The 20,116-nt window shown below is 37.2% G+C and overlaps 1 protein-coding gene across 1 annotated transcript in view; it reads left to right on the forward strand.

Moving 5' to 3' along the window:
* Positions 1-964: 964 nt before the first annotated feature.
* The window catches only part of TMEM161B (transmembrane protein 161B), a 31,986-nt gene continuing 12,834 nt past the window's right edge, over positions 965-20,116 (forward strand). The window contains exons 1-4 of the mRNA XM_050912946.1: positions 965-1,062; positions 6,956-7,036; positions 12,004-12,101; positions 14,424-14,580. Of these exons, the coding sequence (XP_050768903.1) occupies positions 989-1,062; positions 6,956-7,036; positions 12,004-12,101; positions 14,424-14,580 (410 nt within the window). The 5' untranslated portion in view covers positions 965-988. The remainder of the gene's footprint in view (positions 1,063-6,955; positions 7,037-12,003; positions 12,102-14,423; positions 14,581-20,116) is intronic.

The raw sequence follows: 20,116 nt of genomic DNA on the forward strand, positions 1-20,116 counted from the left end.
TCCATGAGAAAGTATTCTGAAAAACAGTTTAAAAGAGTGGAAGTAGCTTGTTTGGTTGATTCTTAGTGTCTTCACTGGCATGTTTTTGTAAATTTCCCTTGCATATCTGTTTGATACTTCTTACTATTGCTTGTGATGTTTTAGTCGTGAAAATATTGCATGTAAATAGAGGAAATACGGTGTACACACTTCATGCTGGTTTTTAACATGGTGTTAGTATTAGTTGATAGAACTTCATGAGCAGGACAAAAGTAGTATGATACAACATTTCATTCATTGTTATTTAGCTTCAGAAGTTTAAAGTTGCTTTATTTAAAAAAACCAAACCAACAACCAATAGAGTTAAAGCTTGCTGAGTGACTGGGAATGAGATTGCGGCTTGCTCTGCTGAAGTGCCAAATCCTTATCAAGAGTTGGATGTTAAAGTGAAGCTGTGCCGATTCCTGTGTGCCCTCCCCTCCCTTCCCCACCTGTGCCTGGAGTTCAGCGAGGAGCAAATGCTCTGCACTAATCAAAGGCTGAAATTTGACGACGCGGATTTTGTAAATTATTGTTAATTCCAGGCGGTTTGTGCGGTGTCAGCTGTTAAATCATGTCAGAACTGAAGAGACCACAAAAACCAAGATTGTAATCAGTGATGTAATTTTAAGGCATTGTCATGTGAAATGCTACGTCCACATGTGGCCTTACGGTCTGTGAAACAGGGGACATACCTTACTGGCCTTGTGACCTGGCAGTGCCTTTTCCCTTCTATGAAGTATGAAACTGATTATAGCAAGTTCCATGGGATTTCTTGGGAACTGATACGATATGTTTTTTTTCCCCTCTAGTTTAAAAAGAACCAAAAAATGTTATCCCTACCATACAGGGTATTTTTAATTTTTTTTATTTTTTTTAAAGGTACTTCAGCACTTTTCTAAAACACATAATGACTTGTTATTAACTTATTCCTCTACAGGGTGTGATAGGTGTACAGTTGGTGGTTACCATGGTAATGGCTAGTGTCATACAGAAGATCATACCTCACTATTCTCTTGCTCGTTGGCTTCTCTGTAGTGGCAGGTAAGATAAGAAACAGTTGCTATATGGTGTGTGAATATGGTAATGCAATTATGCATTAGAGTAGTAACAGTAAAACATAGTAATTTAGGTTGTTTTCTTGAAAAATAATTAATCTGCTGTTCTTAAATTTATTACCATAGCATTGTGACACCTGACTTACAGGCTCAAGGTATAAAGACAGTGTTGTTGTAAAAGAACAGACTTGTTTGTTGGTATTAATTGTGTCAGTCAAAGTTAGCTGTTGTCCCGCTCTTATGCTATTAAAGGCACAAGCTACATACTTCAATATTAAAAAGCTAAACTGAATACAAGACTGAAGAATGGAAGGATTTTTTTCTCTACACTGCCTCAGTGTTCTTGATAATCCACCTGCTGATTAGCCTTGCATATAAAGAGTGCTTAGGTATTTATTAAAAATTCTATTTTTTTAATACTTCACAGGACAGGATTAGTACAAATTTCAATACACTACTTCCTCATAACAATAGATCAAACAGACATAATGAGTTGCAAGGGAAGCATTCCCTGTGTGGCTGTATCCATAATAACAACGAAAACCAGCAGCTGTTTCGAATATAAATCAGTATCTTAAATATTAGAAGAATCATAGACACAGTGTTTTTTCGTTTGGGAAGAAAAACACTTTGTATGATTAGAAGGTAATGTGCTTTTTAAGAATTTTTTTGTGAATTTAATGTGAATTTTAAGAATACCAAATCTCTACTCCCTGATTTCTGAAGGAGTATCCTTGAATAATAATGTGCTCCATAGGAGTCTTAACCAGTCTTGTATAATTTTCCATTGCCTTTTTTCCTCTGCATCTCAGAATTACCAACTTTTTGTTTTTAATTTTCCCCATTTCATCACCCAAAGAGTTGCTAATGAAAAATGACTCTAAATGTTGTTTAGATGCGTGTTAGGTATCACTGGTTAGGTATAATGGAAAACAGTAATTGTCAGGTGAATAATATGAACAGAAATCATACTCTTAGTTGTTGGGTGAAGTTTCATTGACCACATCTGCAGGGTATTGATCACCTGTTTTGTGCTCTAAAAAGAATACTACATTAATGAATATGAAATTGCATACCAGTTATTTTTAAGGTGTGTTACAACCATAGTGGTTTTTGTCAGCAATTATTCAAATGACATTTTCTACTTTTTGTGTCCTATTTAAAAGATTTATTTAAATTTTTATTTCAAAGTTTAAATATTTAATTGCTCTTTTTAAAGATGTGCTCAATATTATGCCTGCGTTCTTCATTTCTGTGAAGTTTTCACCTTCTGTATCCTTGTTCTAAGGCATGCCTTGTGCCAATGATAGGGAGAAGTTTGCTGTTCAAATATTTTTCACAATCCTTTTCTCCTTTTATCTCTGCACACCTGCAGATAGATAAATACATAAAGCAGGATTTCTGCACTTGTGCTTATGGAATTCTGCTCCCACTGAAGTCAATGGGAGTCTTATTATTGCCTTTCATGTTAGTGGCCTTGAAAATCTCATTGTTGCTTTTCAGTATTCTTCTATTTATCTGGTAACTATTTTAGTGCATTGTAATTTCAGTCATTGTGAGTAACCTCCTGAATACAAGAATTATGTAAAGAGCCAGAAATAATTCTGTGTTCCAGAAATAAAAACAAGTCAGAAGCTTCACTGCAACAAGAATCTGAATTTTAATGGCAGAAAGAAAAACAGTTCTCTTCTTAGTTTAGCTGACAAACTATCTTTTATGTTAACCCATTTTCCTTAGTGCTGTCTTTTTGCCAACAGTGTTTTCTTTGACAGATCTGTGTGGGTGGGGTGGTGGAGGGTTTTATATACACTTAAGTGTGCAGGCACAGGCAGACACACACTTAAGCAGTCCAGCTTTCCTAGGAAGAATTACTGCCTGCTCCTCCTTTCCTTCGTCAACATACTTCAACTAGTCTTTGGTTCCCAGAACTGGTTTTTAAGTTATGTGGCTTAAGTGTCTTTCTTCTGAAGGGCTGGGAGGCTTTTCTAAGCAAGATAGTCTGAAATGTCTACAGATAGCCCTTGCAAAATGGGAGGGAGGATAAACACATTACCAGACAAGCCAGAAACTCTTAAGTGACCAGTTGGTTTCAAGATGCTTGTATGTGTACATTGAAAGTCCATTAAAAGGAAACATAGACACTTCAAAATTTAAAAGAATTGTTAGAATAGATAGAAATAAGATAACTGTTCACTTACAGAATGAACACTATCATTGACTGTTGAAAAACTACTTAAATTTGTAAAGAAATGCAAACTTTTTCAATCAATGTTATTTTCAGAGCTTGAACAGAAACGGAATATTCGTATCTATTGAAGTCAATGAATTGGCAGCCCAAGTATCTGCATAGGCCTTTGCCTTTTTAACTGTGTCATGGTTTAACCCCAGCCGGCAGCTAAGCACCACACAGCCGCTCGCTCACTGCCCCCCGGTGGGATGGGGCAGAGAATCGGAAGGGTAAAAGTGAGAAAACTCGTGGGTTGAGATAAAGACAGTTTAATAGGGAAAGCAAAAGCCACATGCGCAAGCAGAACAAAACAAGGAATTCATTCACCACTTCCCATGGGCAGGCGGGTGTTCAGCCAGCTCCAGGAAAGCAGGGCTCCATCACGTGTAATGGTGACTTGGGAAGGCAAACGCCATCACTCCGAACATTCCCCCCCTTCCTTCTTCTTCCCCAGCTTTATACGCTGAGCATGACGTCATATGGTCTGGAATATCCCTCTGGGAAGTTGGGATCAGCTGTCCCGGCTGTGTCCCCTCCCAACTCCTTGCGCACCCCCAGCCTCCTCGCTGGTGGGGTGGGGTGAGGAGCAGCAAAGGCCTTGACGCTGTGTGAGCACTGCTCAGCAATAACGAAAGCATCCCGGAATTATCAACACTGTTTCCAGCACAAATCCAAAACATAGCTCTATACCAGCTACTATGAAGAAAATTAACTCTACCCCAGCCAAAACCAGCACAAACTAATAAAACATTCTCTACCAATGTTGCTTTTAAGTTGCTCAGCTGTGCTCTATTTTCAGGCCACTTCAGGAAGACAGGAGAGAGCGGATGTTTTGTTTTGCATTCGTTAATGACCTTCATTCAGATTAACTGGGGCATATCTGTGCTGCTGTTGCTATTCAGACTAACTTGGATAAGTCAAAGCTACAGAGTAATCAGTTGTGGGATCTCAGTTTTAAACATGTATAAGCTAAAGCAGATACAAACTACTTTTTTTTAGCCCTACCTTTATGAAAATATTTGTTCAGATCTCTTGGTTTTCAGATTTTAAATATAAGGTGTGTAGGGTTTAACAACTAAAAAATCCCCAAACTCTTGTATCCTATTAGTTGTAATTATGAATCACTTGCAACATAATTCTGTAGTGTAATTAAGAGCAAATTGTGGTTTAAGTGTTTGATTTGTGTTAGTATGTTACACAGAACAAGAATTTTGTCTGTTCTGCTGTAATAGGTACTGTTTCTCTATCCGTGCAGGAAAGACTGTGAAAAATTAGCTTTCAACACAGGTGATTTTCATCATTACAGAAGTACATGTGGTACTCTCAGAATGCCAAGTTCAGATCTGGGAGATGGTGAATGACAAAGCAGAAGACTATTTCTCTGCTTTCCCCTACTTTCTCTAGGTCGTGTGAAAGATAGGAGGAAGTTAGTATCTCCAGTGTAGTTTGTCTTGGATGAAAAGGTAGATGCTGTAGTTTCTGTGTCATTCTCAGTCTTAATGAAGTCTCTTCTGCAGCAAAGTTTGCAAACAGCAAATTTTTTAGCTGGGACCACACATGATAAAAATAAATTAATGAAATAACCTTCACTCTTATTGATGCCTCAAAAAAACCACAAACAAAATTCAACCCCTTTTCTCCGCCCCTCCTGCCCCCCGAAACTCCTTGCTCATGCAAAGTCTGTAATAGTTGCCCTTTTCAGTTTTTGAACTGGCAGTGAATTCCTCCAAGGGAAATTTGCAGTGATGGTTTGGATCTCTGTGATGTATTATTGGCTGGCACTGAAGTTCTTTTTTCTTGAAGAAATCCCAGCATCAGCTGATTCTTTAGCACAGCAGTACCTACTGACACAGGCTCGTGGAACCCCCTATTAGCCAGATTGTATTCTTTGTAATATTGCTGGCTTGAACTCTTACTTATCCATTATGCCAGTTTTTAAGTTATTTTAAGGGGATGTCCATGAGCTCTGTGCAACTGCCTGTTTAATGCTTCATTATACCAGCAATTAAACCATTGAAATTGGGAGCTCTTCCTGGAATGTTTTGTATTTTTGTCACACCATTTTTCTTCATTCCCACTCCTCAGCCAAGTTTAGCGTAGTGTCAAGGACAGTATCAGGACAGAGCGGCTATGTCTACTGTTTAAGATCTGCCAGGCAGGCATATGCTCAGTGGTACACCCATTTCATTAAAATTATACCTATTCTCTCTCATAGTCTGTATCGAGCGTCTCTTGTAGCATAGGTATGCACACGTGAAGTGTCCATGCTGTCATAAGGAAGGTAGAAGATGGGCTGCTTGCATTTAGGACTGTTTCTGCTTTTAGCACGAGTCTCGTAGCAGCGGACCTCCCTCAGTATTTGTTGCGTAGACAACGTTCCATGAAGAATGACAAAATTTTTTATATTTACATGAAAGGCCATATTCTGCTAATATAAAGATGTGTGGACCAGACTTCCACTTGGGACAGGAAGCCTTTCTGGAACAAAGCTGGGAATCAAGTGTTATCAAGTGGCTTGAGGTTGTTTGGGTTTGATGTTTATTTTCCAAATTTGCCTGCTATCTTTTTGAAATCGGATGTAACATAATCTCTGATTGCTGGTGTAGATTTGAATGGTCCTACCTGATGAGGTTTTCTTAACGTGAGAAGTACTGATGGTTGTGGATTCCATTATCATCTCTAACTATTACTCTATGTTAACCCATGTCACCAATTAGTGGCCTCCTACTCCAGAAGAGTACTTCCACATAGATTTCCCCAGTCTGTGCCCATTAATACTTGGGCTCCTTTGCCTCAGCGTTTCAGAATGGAGATCAGACTGACATCCTTCCTGCATCTGGACAGCAACCCTCCCTTGTTGAATGTGGAAAAGGCCTTGTTTCAGCTACTAAGGTTCTTGACATGCTTAGAGATTAAGGTAAAATGTACCATCTTAGAGACTTAAGCGTCTCTGTTTTTCCTCTTCAGAATTTCCTTGCCACTACTTGCCTTTTAAATAAATGAGCAATGGATGGTGCATTGACTGTGAAAGTGGAAAAACTTGCAGCTCAGCTACATGTAAATTAGTGATTTATTTTTTTTTTAATAGCACTTTTTCTAGTAGGAGTTGAAGATATCACTGAGGAGGTGTTTAGAAAAGGAGTGTTGATGTTACAATCTGCTCTGCCTAAGAAAAAAGACTGGTAATGGTTATTTGATAATAGCTATTTCAGATTCTAGAAAATTACTGTTTTTTTGAGAGGCATAGTTATACTTTATAAAATCGTTTAGAGTATGGTTCTGATGGGTAATTGTAGCGGTATAATTATTCTAGTGAACTTTTTCCAATATCAGTACAACCTTGTTTGCTGTGTCTGATGATAACTTGAAAATTTGGTGTTTTGAGAAGTGAAGGGCTTTCACTTGAATGACGAAGTGGCAAAGCTTTCTAATTATGAATAAGCATCTCATGCTGAAGAGAACTGAAGTTTAGCTGTGGTTGTTCAGTTCAGGCAGGGCTGGTACTTGTGCACAAGGGTATTTTGCTTAGGTGTTGCAAATGACCAGTGTCTTAATATGCATATAGATCTGTGTTGATATATAGGTTTTTTAGAAAAACACTCTAAATTGCTAATACTGATATTGTTTTACTTGAGATTTTCTTTTTCTTTAGTTTACGGTGGTATCAGCATCCTACTGAAGAAGAACTGCGGGTTCTTGCAGGGAAACAAAGAGGGAAGAGCAAAAAAGATAGGTAAATACTTGTTTTAAGCCTTTTTCGTTCCCCCCCTCCCCCTTTTTTTTTTTTTCAGCATGATCCATATAATAACTTTACTGGCCAACTTTTGTCTTTGCGTGAGTTAAAAACTGCTAGTTGCATATGCCTGCCCTGCTTGCATTAATTGTCACAACTCTGTACCGAACTATGTTCTTTCAGTTTAACAGAGAGTTGAACGTGCCCAAATTGTGCAGAACTGAATGATTTCCAGTTTACAAAACTGGTCTGTGAAATTGCTAATTTGGTGGCAAGGATTTTTTTTAGTGAATGTATTCATTTGGATGAAAACTGAGGAAAGCAAATCTTCTATAGGATTGAAGCTCTTCATCTTGAAGCAAGAGAAGAAAGATTTGAGTATATTAGTTCAACATAGGATTACTATGAGCCACCACTCTTACACAGCTGTGAAAAAGGTAAATGTGCTCCTAGGATGTATTAGGTGAGGTATTTATAGTAGAAGAGATAGGGAAATATCTCTTGGGCAAGGCACAGGTGTAGAACTTTATCTGGATTACTGTGTACAGTTCTGATCACTCATGTTCAAGAAAAATGAATTTGTATGTGAACAGAGGGCTACGAGGATCATCCATGAAACAGAAAGTCTGTCTTACAAGAGGAGGCTAAAAGAGTTTGGCTTGTTTAACCTAGCAAAAAGACAGCCGAGAGGGATGGGGTATCTGTCTGTCAGCTTAAGCTGGAAAGAGAGTTCTGATGTTCAGGCATGAAGTTCAACTGCGGCAAGAACCAAGACATCTTGGGGTGGTGGAGCTGGGTATGTTGATGCAAGATTTCTGATTTGGCTATGTTTAAAACAAACCAACCCCTCTGGCTTTCTTTTTGGTGACATAGGAGGTTTCCTTTAGTCCTTTTTCTTTTATTCCAGTGTGAACTCTTAACTCGTCAATTCTTAACGCTTGTATTAATCCACAAACTGCACATATAATCTGTTCATTGTAATGTGATTTTTTTTTTTCTGTTTTGTCGTTCTTAAGCTACATGGTTAGCAACCTTATTTGCCACATTTTTGGGTAAAAAATTAAGTTGTTCCTTTAATATTAAAATAACTTTAATTTTACATGTTTGTTGCAATATTCTTTCAAATTCAGAAACTCATTTTATGTAACAGTTTTCTGTAATGAGGCAAAATAATTGTGAATAGCATTACAATTTATAACTGTCCATTTAACCAGTGATATTCATATGTAAAATAACTTTAATTACGTAACTATAAGTCCACCCATAGGAGCCTTAAACAGAAAAACACAATTGCATTGCCAAGTAATAATTGTACATTGCTCTTATTGCCTTTCCTCAGCCTTGCCAGACTTTTGCCATCCAAAGCATGTCTGTTCTCACTTTCACCAGAGCAATTATGTGCTCTCAGCTGAGTGGAAGCATGGCATGTTAATGTGTGCTGACATACAAGCTTAAATTTTGTAATCTTTGGAAAATTTACTGTGAAATTTAGTAGGAACCTGTATCACAAGTCACCTATATATGCATTAAGTCTTTTTTCAGTTACTAAACTTCTACATTTAATGTTTCGAATGTGATGCTATGTTTTCATGTCTGTGAAGTCAAATTTTGTTGGTGTGATTTGGTTATTATAAGATTGATGTAAATATCTTACTACATTAACATGTAACCAAGAGAATACAGTTGTAATAGTTGTAGGTAGTTGTTTGTACTAGGGTAAATGTTAATCACAGGGGGATATGCAACTTCAAAGAAACCAAAACGGTAATGTGGAGGCTTAAATGGTGCTTTCTTTGCTTTGCTGTTTTAACAACAGAATGAATAATACATTTACTTTTTAGTCGATAAATATACCTTTGTGTCCTCTAAAGAAGCAGCTGTTGTTGGAGGAGAACTGTAGTTTAAAGTAGGAATCGTTCCTGTTGGGTTGGTTTGGATGTACTGTTTTAGGTAGCACAAAATGGAATGCAGTGCTCCTTTGAGCCAAGGAGGTGCGAAAGAGATCGTGTAGGAGAAATAAGGACACATCTATTTGATTTTCCCCATGTCTTTTCAAGATACGGAATTGCTTTGTCAAGCCCATAGTCTTGCAAAATGTAGTACCTGCTCCTTACTTAAATACTTTTCCAATTTGTACTAATTAAAAGAGAAATGATGAAAGGAGATCTAAGGAACTTGCTTGAAAATTAGCCTGAGAAACAGCTGTAGTGTGAACTTGTCCATTTTATTCAATGCATAGTACACTTCAGTATATTATGCTGTAGATTATAATAGCACATGAATACTAGGCAGATTTTCTATTTCAGAATCGTTTGTGTTACATTAAATTGTTAAGCTAATGAAAAGGTCCGTAACCACTATGAATTACTTTGAATTAAAGTTGTCAATGATCCTGGTTATGTTCTGACTGTGTCTCTTGGATTATGAGTCCACTGGGATAATTAAAGTGTAGGAACACCAAATTTTGTTGAGCTGAAATGGCTTCAGTTATCAAAATGCTCATCTCACTCAAGATGATGGTACTCTTGGGTGCATGCAGTAGGAAAACATCAGAGTACAACTGGGGGCAGGGAAGCACACAGAAGCTTGCAGAGACTCAAGTGGCTGGGCAGGGTTTGGGACTGCTTGTTTAGACCTGAGCACCTGAATTTTTGGAGTAATGCTTTAGATTCCTATCCTCCATTTTCAGTTTGTCAAAATTCTTGTGCTTCGGATAATACTAAGAATTAATATCACCTGAAAAAAAAATTATTAGTACTTTCTGCTTGTATTCTCATCTCACACATTGGCTGAGAGGACATCATTCCTTAAAAATAAGTTCATGAGTGATTGATTGAATTTCTTTTTAATGCTTATGTCCCAATAGCTTGTCTTTCTATGGAAAATCAAGCTCTCCTTTTCTAATTTCAGAGGTGCTACTCTAAAATGTGGCAGAGCTTACTGTTTCCTTCTAGCCGTTTAGGGGTTTTAAGTTTTGGGTTCGGTTATTTTTTTTTTTTTTTTAAACCTAACAAAACATTTTCTGATCTGCTTTAATGATTTTTTTTTTTTTTTTAATAGTGATGAGGTAAGTTTTACCCTAGTTAGTAATGGTAATCTCTCAACCCAATTTCATGTAACTTGACTTTGTTCAGGTTCTTTCAAGAGCATCCTGTTTTCTTTAATTTAAAGTCTAGTAGTGTGACTTATTTTCAGGAAAGTGAAGATCATGATGTTGGTATAGGTTCAGAGCTCCAGATGAAAATGTGCCTTTTGCTCTAAATATGTCATCTTTTATGGTCTTTACATGTATGTCTGCTGTGAAAAATGATTCCTTAAAGAAGTGTTAGTTCTAACCAACAATTTGGAAAACATAGTCTAACTTCATAGTATGACATACTTTTGTTTATACTGTATTTGAAAGATGGTTCAGTAGAACTGGAAAAGGGAAGCAATGGTGGCTAAGAGAAAGGCTTCCACACAAAGAGGAGAAGCGTAAGGCTTACTAGTCTGGGAACTGGCTGAGGGAGGGTTTTGCAACAGGTATGTATCCAGTGTGCACAGAAGGTGGATGGGGAGTAGTAAACTTACTACTATGTTATACAAGGAGGCACTGAATGATATTAGTAGAGTAGATTTAAGGACTTCTCAATTTAGGACACACATTGTGGATTTTGGTGCCACAAGGCACTACGCAGCTCAACAAATTTCATACTGGTTCAGAAAGGGATTAGGCAAATTCATGTAAGTTTTGAAAAATGATGGTTTCAGAAGGTGCAATTGCTGGCTCAGATTATCCTCAAGTTGCTTAATGCTGGAAGCCAGGAAGGGTTTAGCAGTGTGAGGATCAGCCTTTGGTTGCCCTATTCCTTCCATTTGTTTAAGCAAGTCGCCACCTGTATGATAGGAACAAATGAATCTGCGTGTTACTCTTTATGAAGCTCCTGTGTATCACTGTCATGCTCTGCAGCAGTGGCTAAAACCTGGAACACAGCTTTAAACCCTGGTGCTGTATCGCAATGTACTTAGCAATGTCTGTCTCCCCAAAGAGAGCACGATGGATTATTTCTTTTCAAGATGTACTGGATCTCTAAGATTGCTAGTAATACTGCGACAAATATCTTTTTTTTGTGTGCTTATTTTCATAAGCAGGGTATGAATTGAAACAAGTCTATAGTATTTCTACACATACCCTTTTAGATTAGAAAATTATCTTAAAATTGTCTTTGCTTGATGGCTAGTTGGATGGATCTTTCAAGGATCTGGGTTAGTTCAGCTCGCGTGACGTACTTTCTAAGCACCGTGTTGTGACAAAAAGGCCTAATGCTTTTTTGGGAAATTTGGTTGTGTGGGGTTTTTTTTGTTTGTTTTTTTCCTTGTCAGCTATCTTCCGAGATAGATTACTGCGTGTTATTTCTGGTGAGCGTTCAATAAATTAACACTGCCAAGTCTGTCTCTTGTTTTACTTACTTTCAATCCAAAGATTTGACACTCCTGTCTTTCAGCATCCTGGTCTAGACCTCAATTAAAAAGTCTCAGTTTAGCTTTGATTTTCTTCAGGGTATCTGTATGGCAGGGTGGAGATATTCTGCTTTGTAGCTGTACTCATACCACTAAGCTTTTGAGACTGTGGGAACTTACTAAAACACCCTGTAGCTCCCTGAAAGAGAAGATCAGTGGGCTGAAGTAAATATTGGCCACTGGATCTTGCCTTAATACACGCTCAGGATGCGGCATGTAGAAGACATTTAAACTCATACCACAGGAGTATGTCAGAGCCTTGCAAGATAAAGCTAGGAATCATTGCCATACGTGGTTGTTTCTCAAGATTTGAACTTGAATTAATGCTTTTAGCTAGCTAGATAAAAATGTTTGCATTTGGCAAAAAAGTGGTCTGCACTTTTCTTAAATTTGAAATGCCGTTATATATTGAAAAAGTTTATTTTGTCATATCCATGTGTGTATTATCTATTTATTTATTTTTACAGAAAGTATAATGGTCATATTGAAAACAAACCCCTGACCATTCCAAAAGACATCGATCTTCATCTGGAAACAAAATCTGTGACTGAAAGGGACACTATCGGTAAGAATGAGTGGATGCAGATGATAATATATTATTTCGAATATAGCCTGATTCTGTCTATCAAGTGTTTATTTGCGATGAATGCTGGAATACCTTTTTTTATAGACAATGAATGAATAGAAGTACAACTGATAATAAAGTTAAATGAGAAGGCAAGAATTAGGGCTAAGTCTCCTTTGTTGTTCCATGGGTGACATCTTAATAGCAGTGTTATGGAAAAGTATGAGAAGGTGAAATCCAGCATAAAGCACATCTATTGTTGTATCAGGCATCCATAGCAATATGAGACAACACCAAAAGGATGACATCATAGTCTATTTGAAATAGAGATCATAGCTTTGTACAAGAAAATGACAGTTGGCAGATGTCGAAACATATACTTTCTGCTCATCTAAAATAGGAAATGTGCTGTAGCATTGAAACCTAGACCTTTCAACCACACATCTGAAACACTGAGGTAAAATGCTTATAAATCAAAAGTGACAGTACAGAAATAAGCAGCATTAAGTGTTTTGGAAGTTGCTGGTTTTTTAAGTGATGATTTTTGATTCCTTAATCGTAACCAGTCATTCTGTTACAGAAAACTCATATAGGGATATGTATGTATGTGTGATATGTATTTTCTTCCTATCTACATTTTTATATGCATGTGTTCTATGCATAAATACAGAAAGAAAGGAAGCATAGTCCTATGCAGGAAATTTCTCAGCTTAAGTTATTGGAAACAGTATAGAAAATACCTTTAACAGAAATGCAGAGTTTTTTGAAGCTGGCACACAAATAAACAAAGCAGTCACAAGTTCCAATTAGTGTTATTTGCTTGAAATCGTAGCATTTAACTGTCTCCCTGAGTATTTATAGATACTGATACAGTGTAGGGTTTAACTGTCTTTAAAAAGTTAAGTATACAAACTTTTGTTGAATCTAACCAGGTAGTTATTTCAAAATAAGTACAGCACTTGGAAATACTTGAGTTTGGCCAATTTTGTATATTTGACATTAGATAGCTTGTAGTCAACAGACAAATGCTTAGTAATGTTTTGTGACTTTTTAACCGTGTAGATGTGGGGAAGGTGTTTGGGAGGGACAGGCTGCACTTCGTTGTCACAAATTGTTCTTTGCAGTTCCCAGCACCTATGGGAGCTCTCTCCTCGTAAATCACCCAGCCTGCATGCAACACGTTATGATCCTCAGAATTTTTACAGAGGACTTTACACAATGATTTATTGCTGTACAGGAGATATTAACAAAACATGGAAGAACAAACCATCAGTATCTTAGATGTTGGTTTTTTAAAGAAAAAGGAAGTGATTATGTGTAGTGTTTTGAATGATTGCCAGTGAGCTTTTGTCTTGGTTTTGGCTGGGACAGAGTTAATTTTCTTCTTAGTAGCTGGTACAGTGCTGTGTTTTGGATTCAGTGTGAGAATGATGTTGATAACACACTGATGTTTTAGTTGTTGCTAAGGAGCACTTATCTTAAGCCAAGGACTTTTCAGTTTCCCATGCTCTGCCAGCAAGGAGGTGTGCAAGGAGCTGGGAGGGAGCACGGCCAGGACAGCTGACCCCAACTAGCCAAAGGGGTATTCCATACCATGGAACGTCACGCTCACTATATAAATGGGGGGGAGCTGGCTGGGAGGGGCAGATCGCTGCTCGGGCATCGGTCAGCGGGTGGTGAGCAATTGCATTGTGCATCACTTGTCTTTTCTTGGGGTTTATTTCTCTTTTTTTTTTGTTATATTCCTTTTCATTACAATTATTATTATTAGTTAGTATTATATTTACTTTAATTATTAAACTGTTCTTAACCCATGAGTTTTCCTTTTTTTTCTGATCCTCCTCCCCATCCCACTGCGGGGGGGAGGGGGAAGCGGCTGCGTGGTGCTGAGTTGCTGGCTGGCATTAAACCATGACAGCTTTTAATCTTTAATGGAGAGTCAAAAACCCTCTTACCTGGAATTGCAGCTAGGCTCAACTGGAGAACCATTTTCTGTTGTGAAGTTGAGCTCTAAATTAAGTATGCATTTTGAATTTAGGATGTTAATGTACAAAAGCTGAGATGGTAAAATAGTAAAATCTTGTAGCCTTATAAATTTGAGTAGTAATCAAGTATCGAATAACAGAAATGAAGAGTGAAGTTCAGGTTGCTGAGTGGCGAAAATGTGGCTTTTTTGCTGTTGTTGCTCTTCACCTGGATGATCTGGGTCTACCTAGACCTCAGTTAAATGAAAAAATTTTTAAATTGTCACTCTGTTCTATATATGTCAGTAACTGCCTTAAAATATCACACCTTTAACATTTGCAATCTTGTATTTTTCAGCGTTGCATTATTTTCCAGAATATCAATGGTTGGTGGATTTCACTGTTGCAGCTACAGTTGTGTATGTGGTGACAGAAGCCTACTACAGTATTGTGAAGCCCTCGCAAGAAATGAATATCAGCGTAGTGTGGTGTCTGCTTGTCTTGGCTTTTGCGGTGTATCCTTTTCTGTTTTCTTAAATCACTCTATCTGTTCCAAATAGTTTACATCATTCTGCAATTCAAATAAAGCTCTGTATTGTTGATTGGCAAGATACACAAATATTTAGCATTTGGAAAAAGGATCGTGTAAGCTAGTGCCGTTGTTGGGTAATGTATATGCTGTACGTGCTCTTTGTACATGCTGATATCAATAGTTTGTTAACATTAATACCAAACCATTTATGGAAAAAATACATGTATGTGAATATACAGTTAGTGCTCATCTGCAGTATGTAGTGGTTCTAAACTAATTTGGTTTTGCCCGGTTTGGCAATCAGAAATAGATTTCTGTACAGAAAGTATTTACAACTTTTGGAGAATTGTGCAATTTACTGTACGCTTTTTGTTTTCAGTATGTTTAATCTGATACTTCCTGAACAAAGTAGTACAGTAATATGTACACTAATTCATTGCAAAGATGCATGCATGAATTAATATTTTTAAAATACATTCAAGACACTCTTACAAAGTTTACAGAAAATAAAATGTGTAGACCGTTGTAGGAGCCGAGGTGGTACATTTTCAAAGCTCTATGAAAAGCTGAACTCCTTTCTGAAACTGAGGGAAACAAAAGCGGAGTATTTAGGAAACAGGCAATATCAAACCATACAAAGAAGCAGCTGGTATGTTTATTTTTACTGGAGAAGGCAATATCAGACATGGATGCTTGTATGGTAATTAACTGCTTTCCACATACCAATCCAGATGTACACTTTAGGGAGGAAAGTTGCCTTTTAAAGACATGGTAGGTGATAAAGCAGTGGAATTGAATAAGGCCCTGCAAGAGTGCAGGTTATAGAAAGGTGAATTAGAAAATGAATTTCTGCAACTCCTCTGCTCCCTCAACAGCTGACAACCAGATAAAGTGCTAAGTTAGGGTCAGTATAGCACTTGAATATTCAAAATTGATTCCTCTGTATAAATGCCTGTTCTTCAATAGAGATTCTTACTGTGTTGTGGGGGTTTTTTTGGTGTTTTTTTCTTTTTTTTTTTTTTTTGTGTTAGCAATAGCTGGTGGTGTTATGTAAAACCCTTGAACTCTAATGTTTGGTTATATTTGGTTAACAGTTCTGGATATGCTTAAGGCTTGTCTGTACTTGTTAATTATTAAAATGTGTGCTGCCTTTATGATAAGGACAGGAATTCTTTTTCTAAGTAGCCTGAAGTATAAATAATATCCAGAATTTTCCTTGTAATGAGGAAGAACTTGCTAGAAGAGGGAGTTGACTCACAATATGAAAAAAAAAGTCAGTAGCTTGCTTCCAGACCAGGTATTTCTCCTTTGACTTGTCAGTGGACAGATCCACAGTCCAAAAGGTGTTTTTTCTAGTCTACTGGGTAGTGATAGGACAGTCAGTGCCTGGCTCTTGTGCACCTTATAATGATATTGTAGCTATATTATAGCTAATATATAGCTGTTATTGCACACCCTTTGTTTTATTTGTTTGGGTGAAGTCAGGAATTCTGGTTTAATCTTGGCAGAGGGAAGGAGAGAGAGGCAGCTACTGCTTAAGAAATCAGAAATGAAAGCCAACACCTTTGACTCCCATTTTGAGGACGAGGGGGAGGTTAATAGAACTAATGGAAAAACAAGCTTCAAATACTAAAGCCACCGTATGCTCTTAAATTTATTGGTGGCAACGCCCCATTTGCTTCGTCTTTCAAATCTCGGGTGTAGGCAACTTAAATAATACTACAGTGATTATAACTCTAGGTGAAGCAGAGTTGTGAATTATATATTGTAGGAAAATCCCCTGCAATAACTCTTTCTTACAGTGGTATTTGAATACAGTCCTAATCACTGCTTTCATTTGCTCATCAATTCAGGGAAAAAACAAATGCACAAATTAAAAAAGATTAAGTTGCCTGGCAGTGCAAGCTTTCTGTCTCATGTGTGAACATGCAAGTAGCAATTAGGGTCTTTTTTTTGATTGGTGCTTTCTCACCTGCCATTTTTATATGAATTGAGCCTAAACCAACATTTCCAGTTTTATCTTAATCTGGCTGAAGCACTTGAGATCAAGTTGCACGTTTGGACCTGGAGGAGATTGAAACAGATCTAGTATTCTCTGCATGTTAGAAGCATATTTGCTATGTTTTCTCACTAGCCTTCCTACATGACTGAAAGGGAAGTAAGATCAGATAGAGTAGTATTAAAAGCAAAAGATCGTGTGCTAAAAGCTAGATTTTATTTAACAAGCTGTGAACAGGTAATTGCATGCTTTAGCATTTTTGTACTTAGGCATGTATTGTCTAAGCGACCAATATTGTTTTGAGTTTTTGGTAATGGGCAGTATACTTTAGAGAGAAAATTCTTAAGGACTTCTATCATTTTGTTGGAGCGAGAGAAAGGTTAGAGAAGTTACAGTTGAAAATTCATGTGGCACTTCTAAAAACATATGCAGATTTGGGAGAGCCTAGAGAAGAATGGCCTGATATGTAGGACCAATCCTTCAGAAATAAATAAATGAATTCTGGGAAATAAGAAACCTATATACAGGTGTAACCTTGTATAAGTATAATTACTTATCCAGTACTAGGTAGTTGAACAGTCATTTATTAATTATACAAGGGAAACAAATAGTCAGAACTAGTTTTCTGCCACTTTGTACAGCTTTTATTTACTTTTTTTTCTGTGGCATTAAATAGACCTTGTTTTTATTGAAGGCTTCTGCACAGAGTAGGCGATTTTGTAGAAATCCTTGTGAAGTCACTGCTTCCTAATATTGACTAGGGCTTTGCTTAATTACCTGTATGGTTCCTGGACTGGTGGGATGAATTAGTGTGATCCTGTGCAGTCTGAGGCGTTAGTGGCAATGCAGAAGGCTGCAGTACCAGGAAGCACAGTCTAAACTTTATATTAGAGTTACCATCTCCATAAATATGTTAACATAACTTATTCCAGGCATTACAGCTTTTTGGGTGAAGGAGGATGGTGCAAAGGGTGATATACAGAGGTATTGATAACAATCCTTGTGATCATTGGAACCTAGGCAGGTGAAAAGAGATTTCAGAAGAAAACTGGTTCATTCATGTGCTGTGACATCAGGCCTCTGGGATGCTGAGAATACTTTAAAACTCACACAACTATTTACTGATTCAGTATGTGAAGACTAGAAAGGATTCATCATAATTTAAGTGTTAGAAAAATTTGACTGCCTCCGTATTTTCAATTGAAAGCAGTCAACGTGATATGTCAAGAATTAATTCTAGAACAGTTTTGTGGTTTGATGACAGGTGTTTCTTCTGTTTCGTGGCTCTGTGTTAAGAGGTGATAGGTTGTATCAAGTATTTGGCTGACAGAATGACTAAAAAAAGCTTAGAGATGTTGGAAGTGATGATGCAAATTTTTTTCAGCCATGTCTTCCAGAAATGGATGTTTTGATTCAGTGCAGTAACCCACTATTAGCATTTTTAAATGTTCATAGTGTAGATATTCAGAAAAACTCCAGAAACGAATCTAGTCTATACATATGTGTTTTAACAGATATTTAGTCTAAAAGGAGTACATAAATTTAGTATTTGAGTTCTAGTGTTAAGTGTATGTTGGCATTGATGGTAGTTGTGCTAGGCACAACTAAGCTAGCTATAAACGTGTTTCATGTGCTGAAATATTTGTGCAGCTGCATTACCAGGTACCTCGGTGAAAGATGCCAGATTCCCCTGCCAGGATGGGTAGATGCTCAAGTGGCAGCTCATGCTCAGCTTACCCACTGTCAGGCTAGGGCAGGAATGTCTGCGTGTCTCCCTCGTTCCACTGGACTGCAGCGTGAACAATACCAACCTCACAGTTGGTAGTGTGGATAAATAGTTCCAGGACAGGGAAGTCTCTTTATTTTTAGCAGAACAGAAAAATAAATCTGTAAATGGCTAGATTCAGGAAGACTCGAAGATGTTTCTTGGAGGCAGCGTTTAGAAGACCTGCTGTACCAGCTGCTCAGTGTTTAATATTTTTGAAAGGCTGCAGGATACTGTGTTGGTTGATCACTTTTCATGCTGATAGCCTGCACTCACTGAACGGTTTCCAGTAGCTGAAGAGGAGTAACAAAAGATCTTGCAAAACAAAGATGTTGGGGTTTTTTTTAAGACAGGTTATTGGTCATGACCTGCTGATTGTGAATTTTGGCTTAAAAATGAGTTTTGTAATGTTTCTTGCAAAAGTAATGTTAATGTTTGTGAAAACTCATTGTGGGGTAGGCCACAATGTTTGAATTACTATTTTTTAAAGTTATTCTTTATTTACATCTTGTTGCAGATAGTAACTATTCACAGACTGATGATTTCTATTATTGTGAAATTTGGAAGGGTGGCTTCTGTCAGAACAAATACTCAAAATTAGCAAACTGAGTTATTGATCACAATTTTAAATGTAGCAGTTGCAGCCTGCTTACTTGCAAAGGATTGGGTTTGTAAAATAGCAAAATGCTTTATTGGCAGGAGGAAGAATGTGCATGAGGATAGAGTAAGATGTACAACACAGAGATGATCCATCTTAATAGTAGCATGTGCCTAATGTAAAGTGCTATACTTATACGGCTATTTAAAATTCATCACTGAGAATAGCTGAGTAAGTCGGGTTACTTAACTTTTTGTCTATAAACTTTTAAAGTGTTGTACGCAATTGTTTCTGTTGCAAAGGCAAGGTATTTAGGGAAATTAATGTATAGGAAAAGTAAGGTATTTCTCAGCTGGGAAGCTGTCATCTGAAAAGGTTTAAGTAACCTGATTTCATTGGTAGGTTAGTAAATTTCACTGGCTACTTTTGGAAAACATCGATGGCATAGCAAAGGAAAGTGACAGTCTTGCCTTAACTTGACTGAAGGTTGATCTAGGGAAAGTCAGTCATCAAACACCTTAAAATAACCTCTAAGCCTCAAACTATAATTTTTTCTACATACATGCAATTAGAAGTAATATAGAGGAGTTTATTTGGTTTTTCAATTGTGAATCTAAAAGTTTTGTATATTTTAATAGGAATGGAAGATGGATCTTTTTCTCTTCAACCATATGCGTAAATACCAGTGGACTGTATCATTCAAAAATTCCATAATTGCAGCAATTTAAAAGATAAAATTATTTTTGTAAAAGTGTATACCATAAATTCTACAGGCATAGCACCTTTTGTGACAGAAAAAAAAGTAATAAAAGGTAGGATGGGGGGGTGGGGAATCTATTAACTTAGCACTGTATACTCCTGAATTATTTCTTCAGTAGGTCCTGAAGTGTGGGTCAAGCAATGAAAGGAAGTGATGAAGCGAGCCATAATGCTTCGATTTTCTCCATCCCTAAAATAGGTAGCAGTGATGATTATTCAACTAACAGGGGATTTCAGTCACATAGTTTGCATAATCATTAATTTATATATAGGGTTCTGAATCTGCACTATAATTGGAATTTACTGTCAGTATGCTTTCTTTTTCCCAGCTGCATTTTCCACATCCTTTAGACACAATCCATAGTTGAAAACATGAAGTATCTAGGGGGTTATAAATC

The sequence above is a fragment of the Gymnogyps californianus genome, chromosome Z (assembly GCF_018139145.2).
Source record: "Gymnogyps californianus isolate 813 chromosome Z, ASM1813914v2, whole genome shotgun sequence".
Lineage (NCBI taxonomy): Eukaryota > Metazoa > Chordata > Aves > Accipitriformes > Cathartidae > Gymnogyps > Gymnogyps californianus.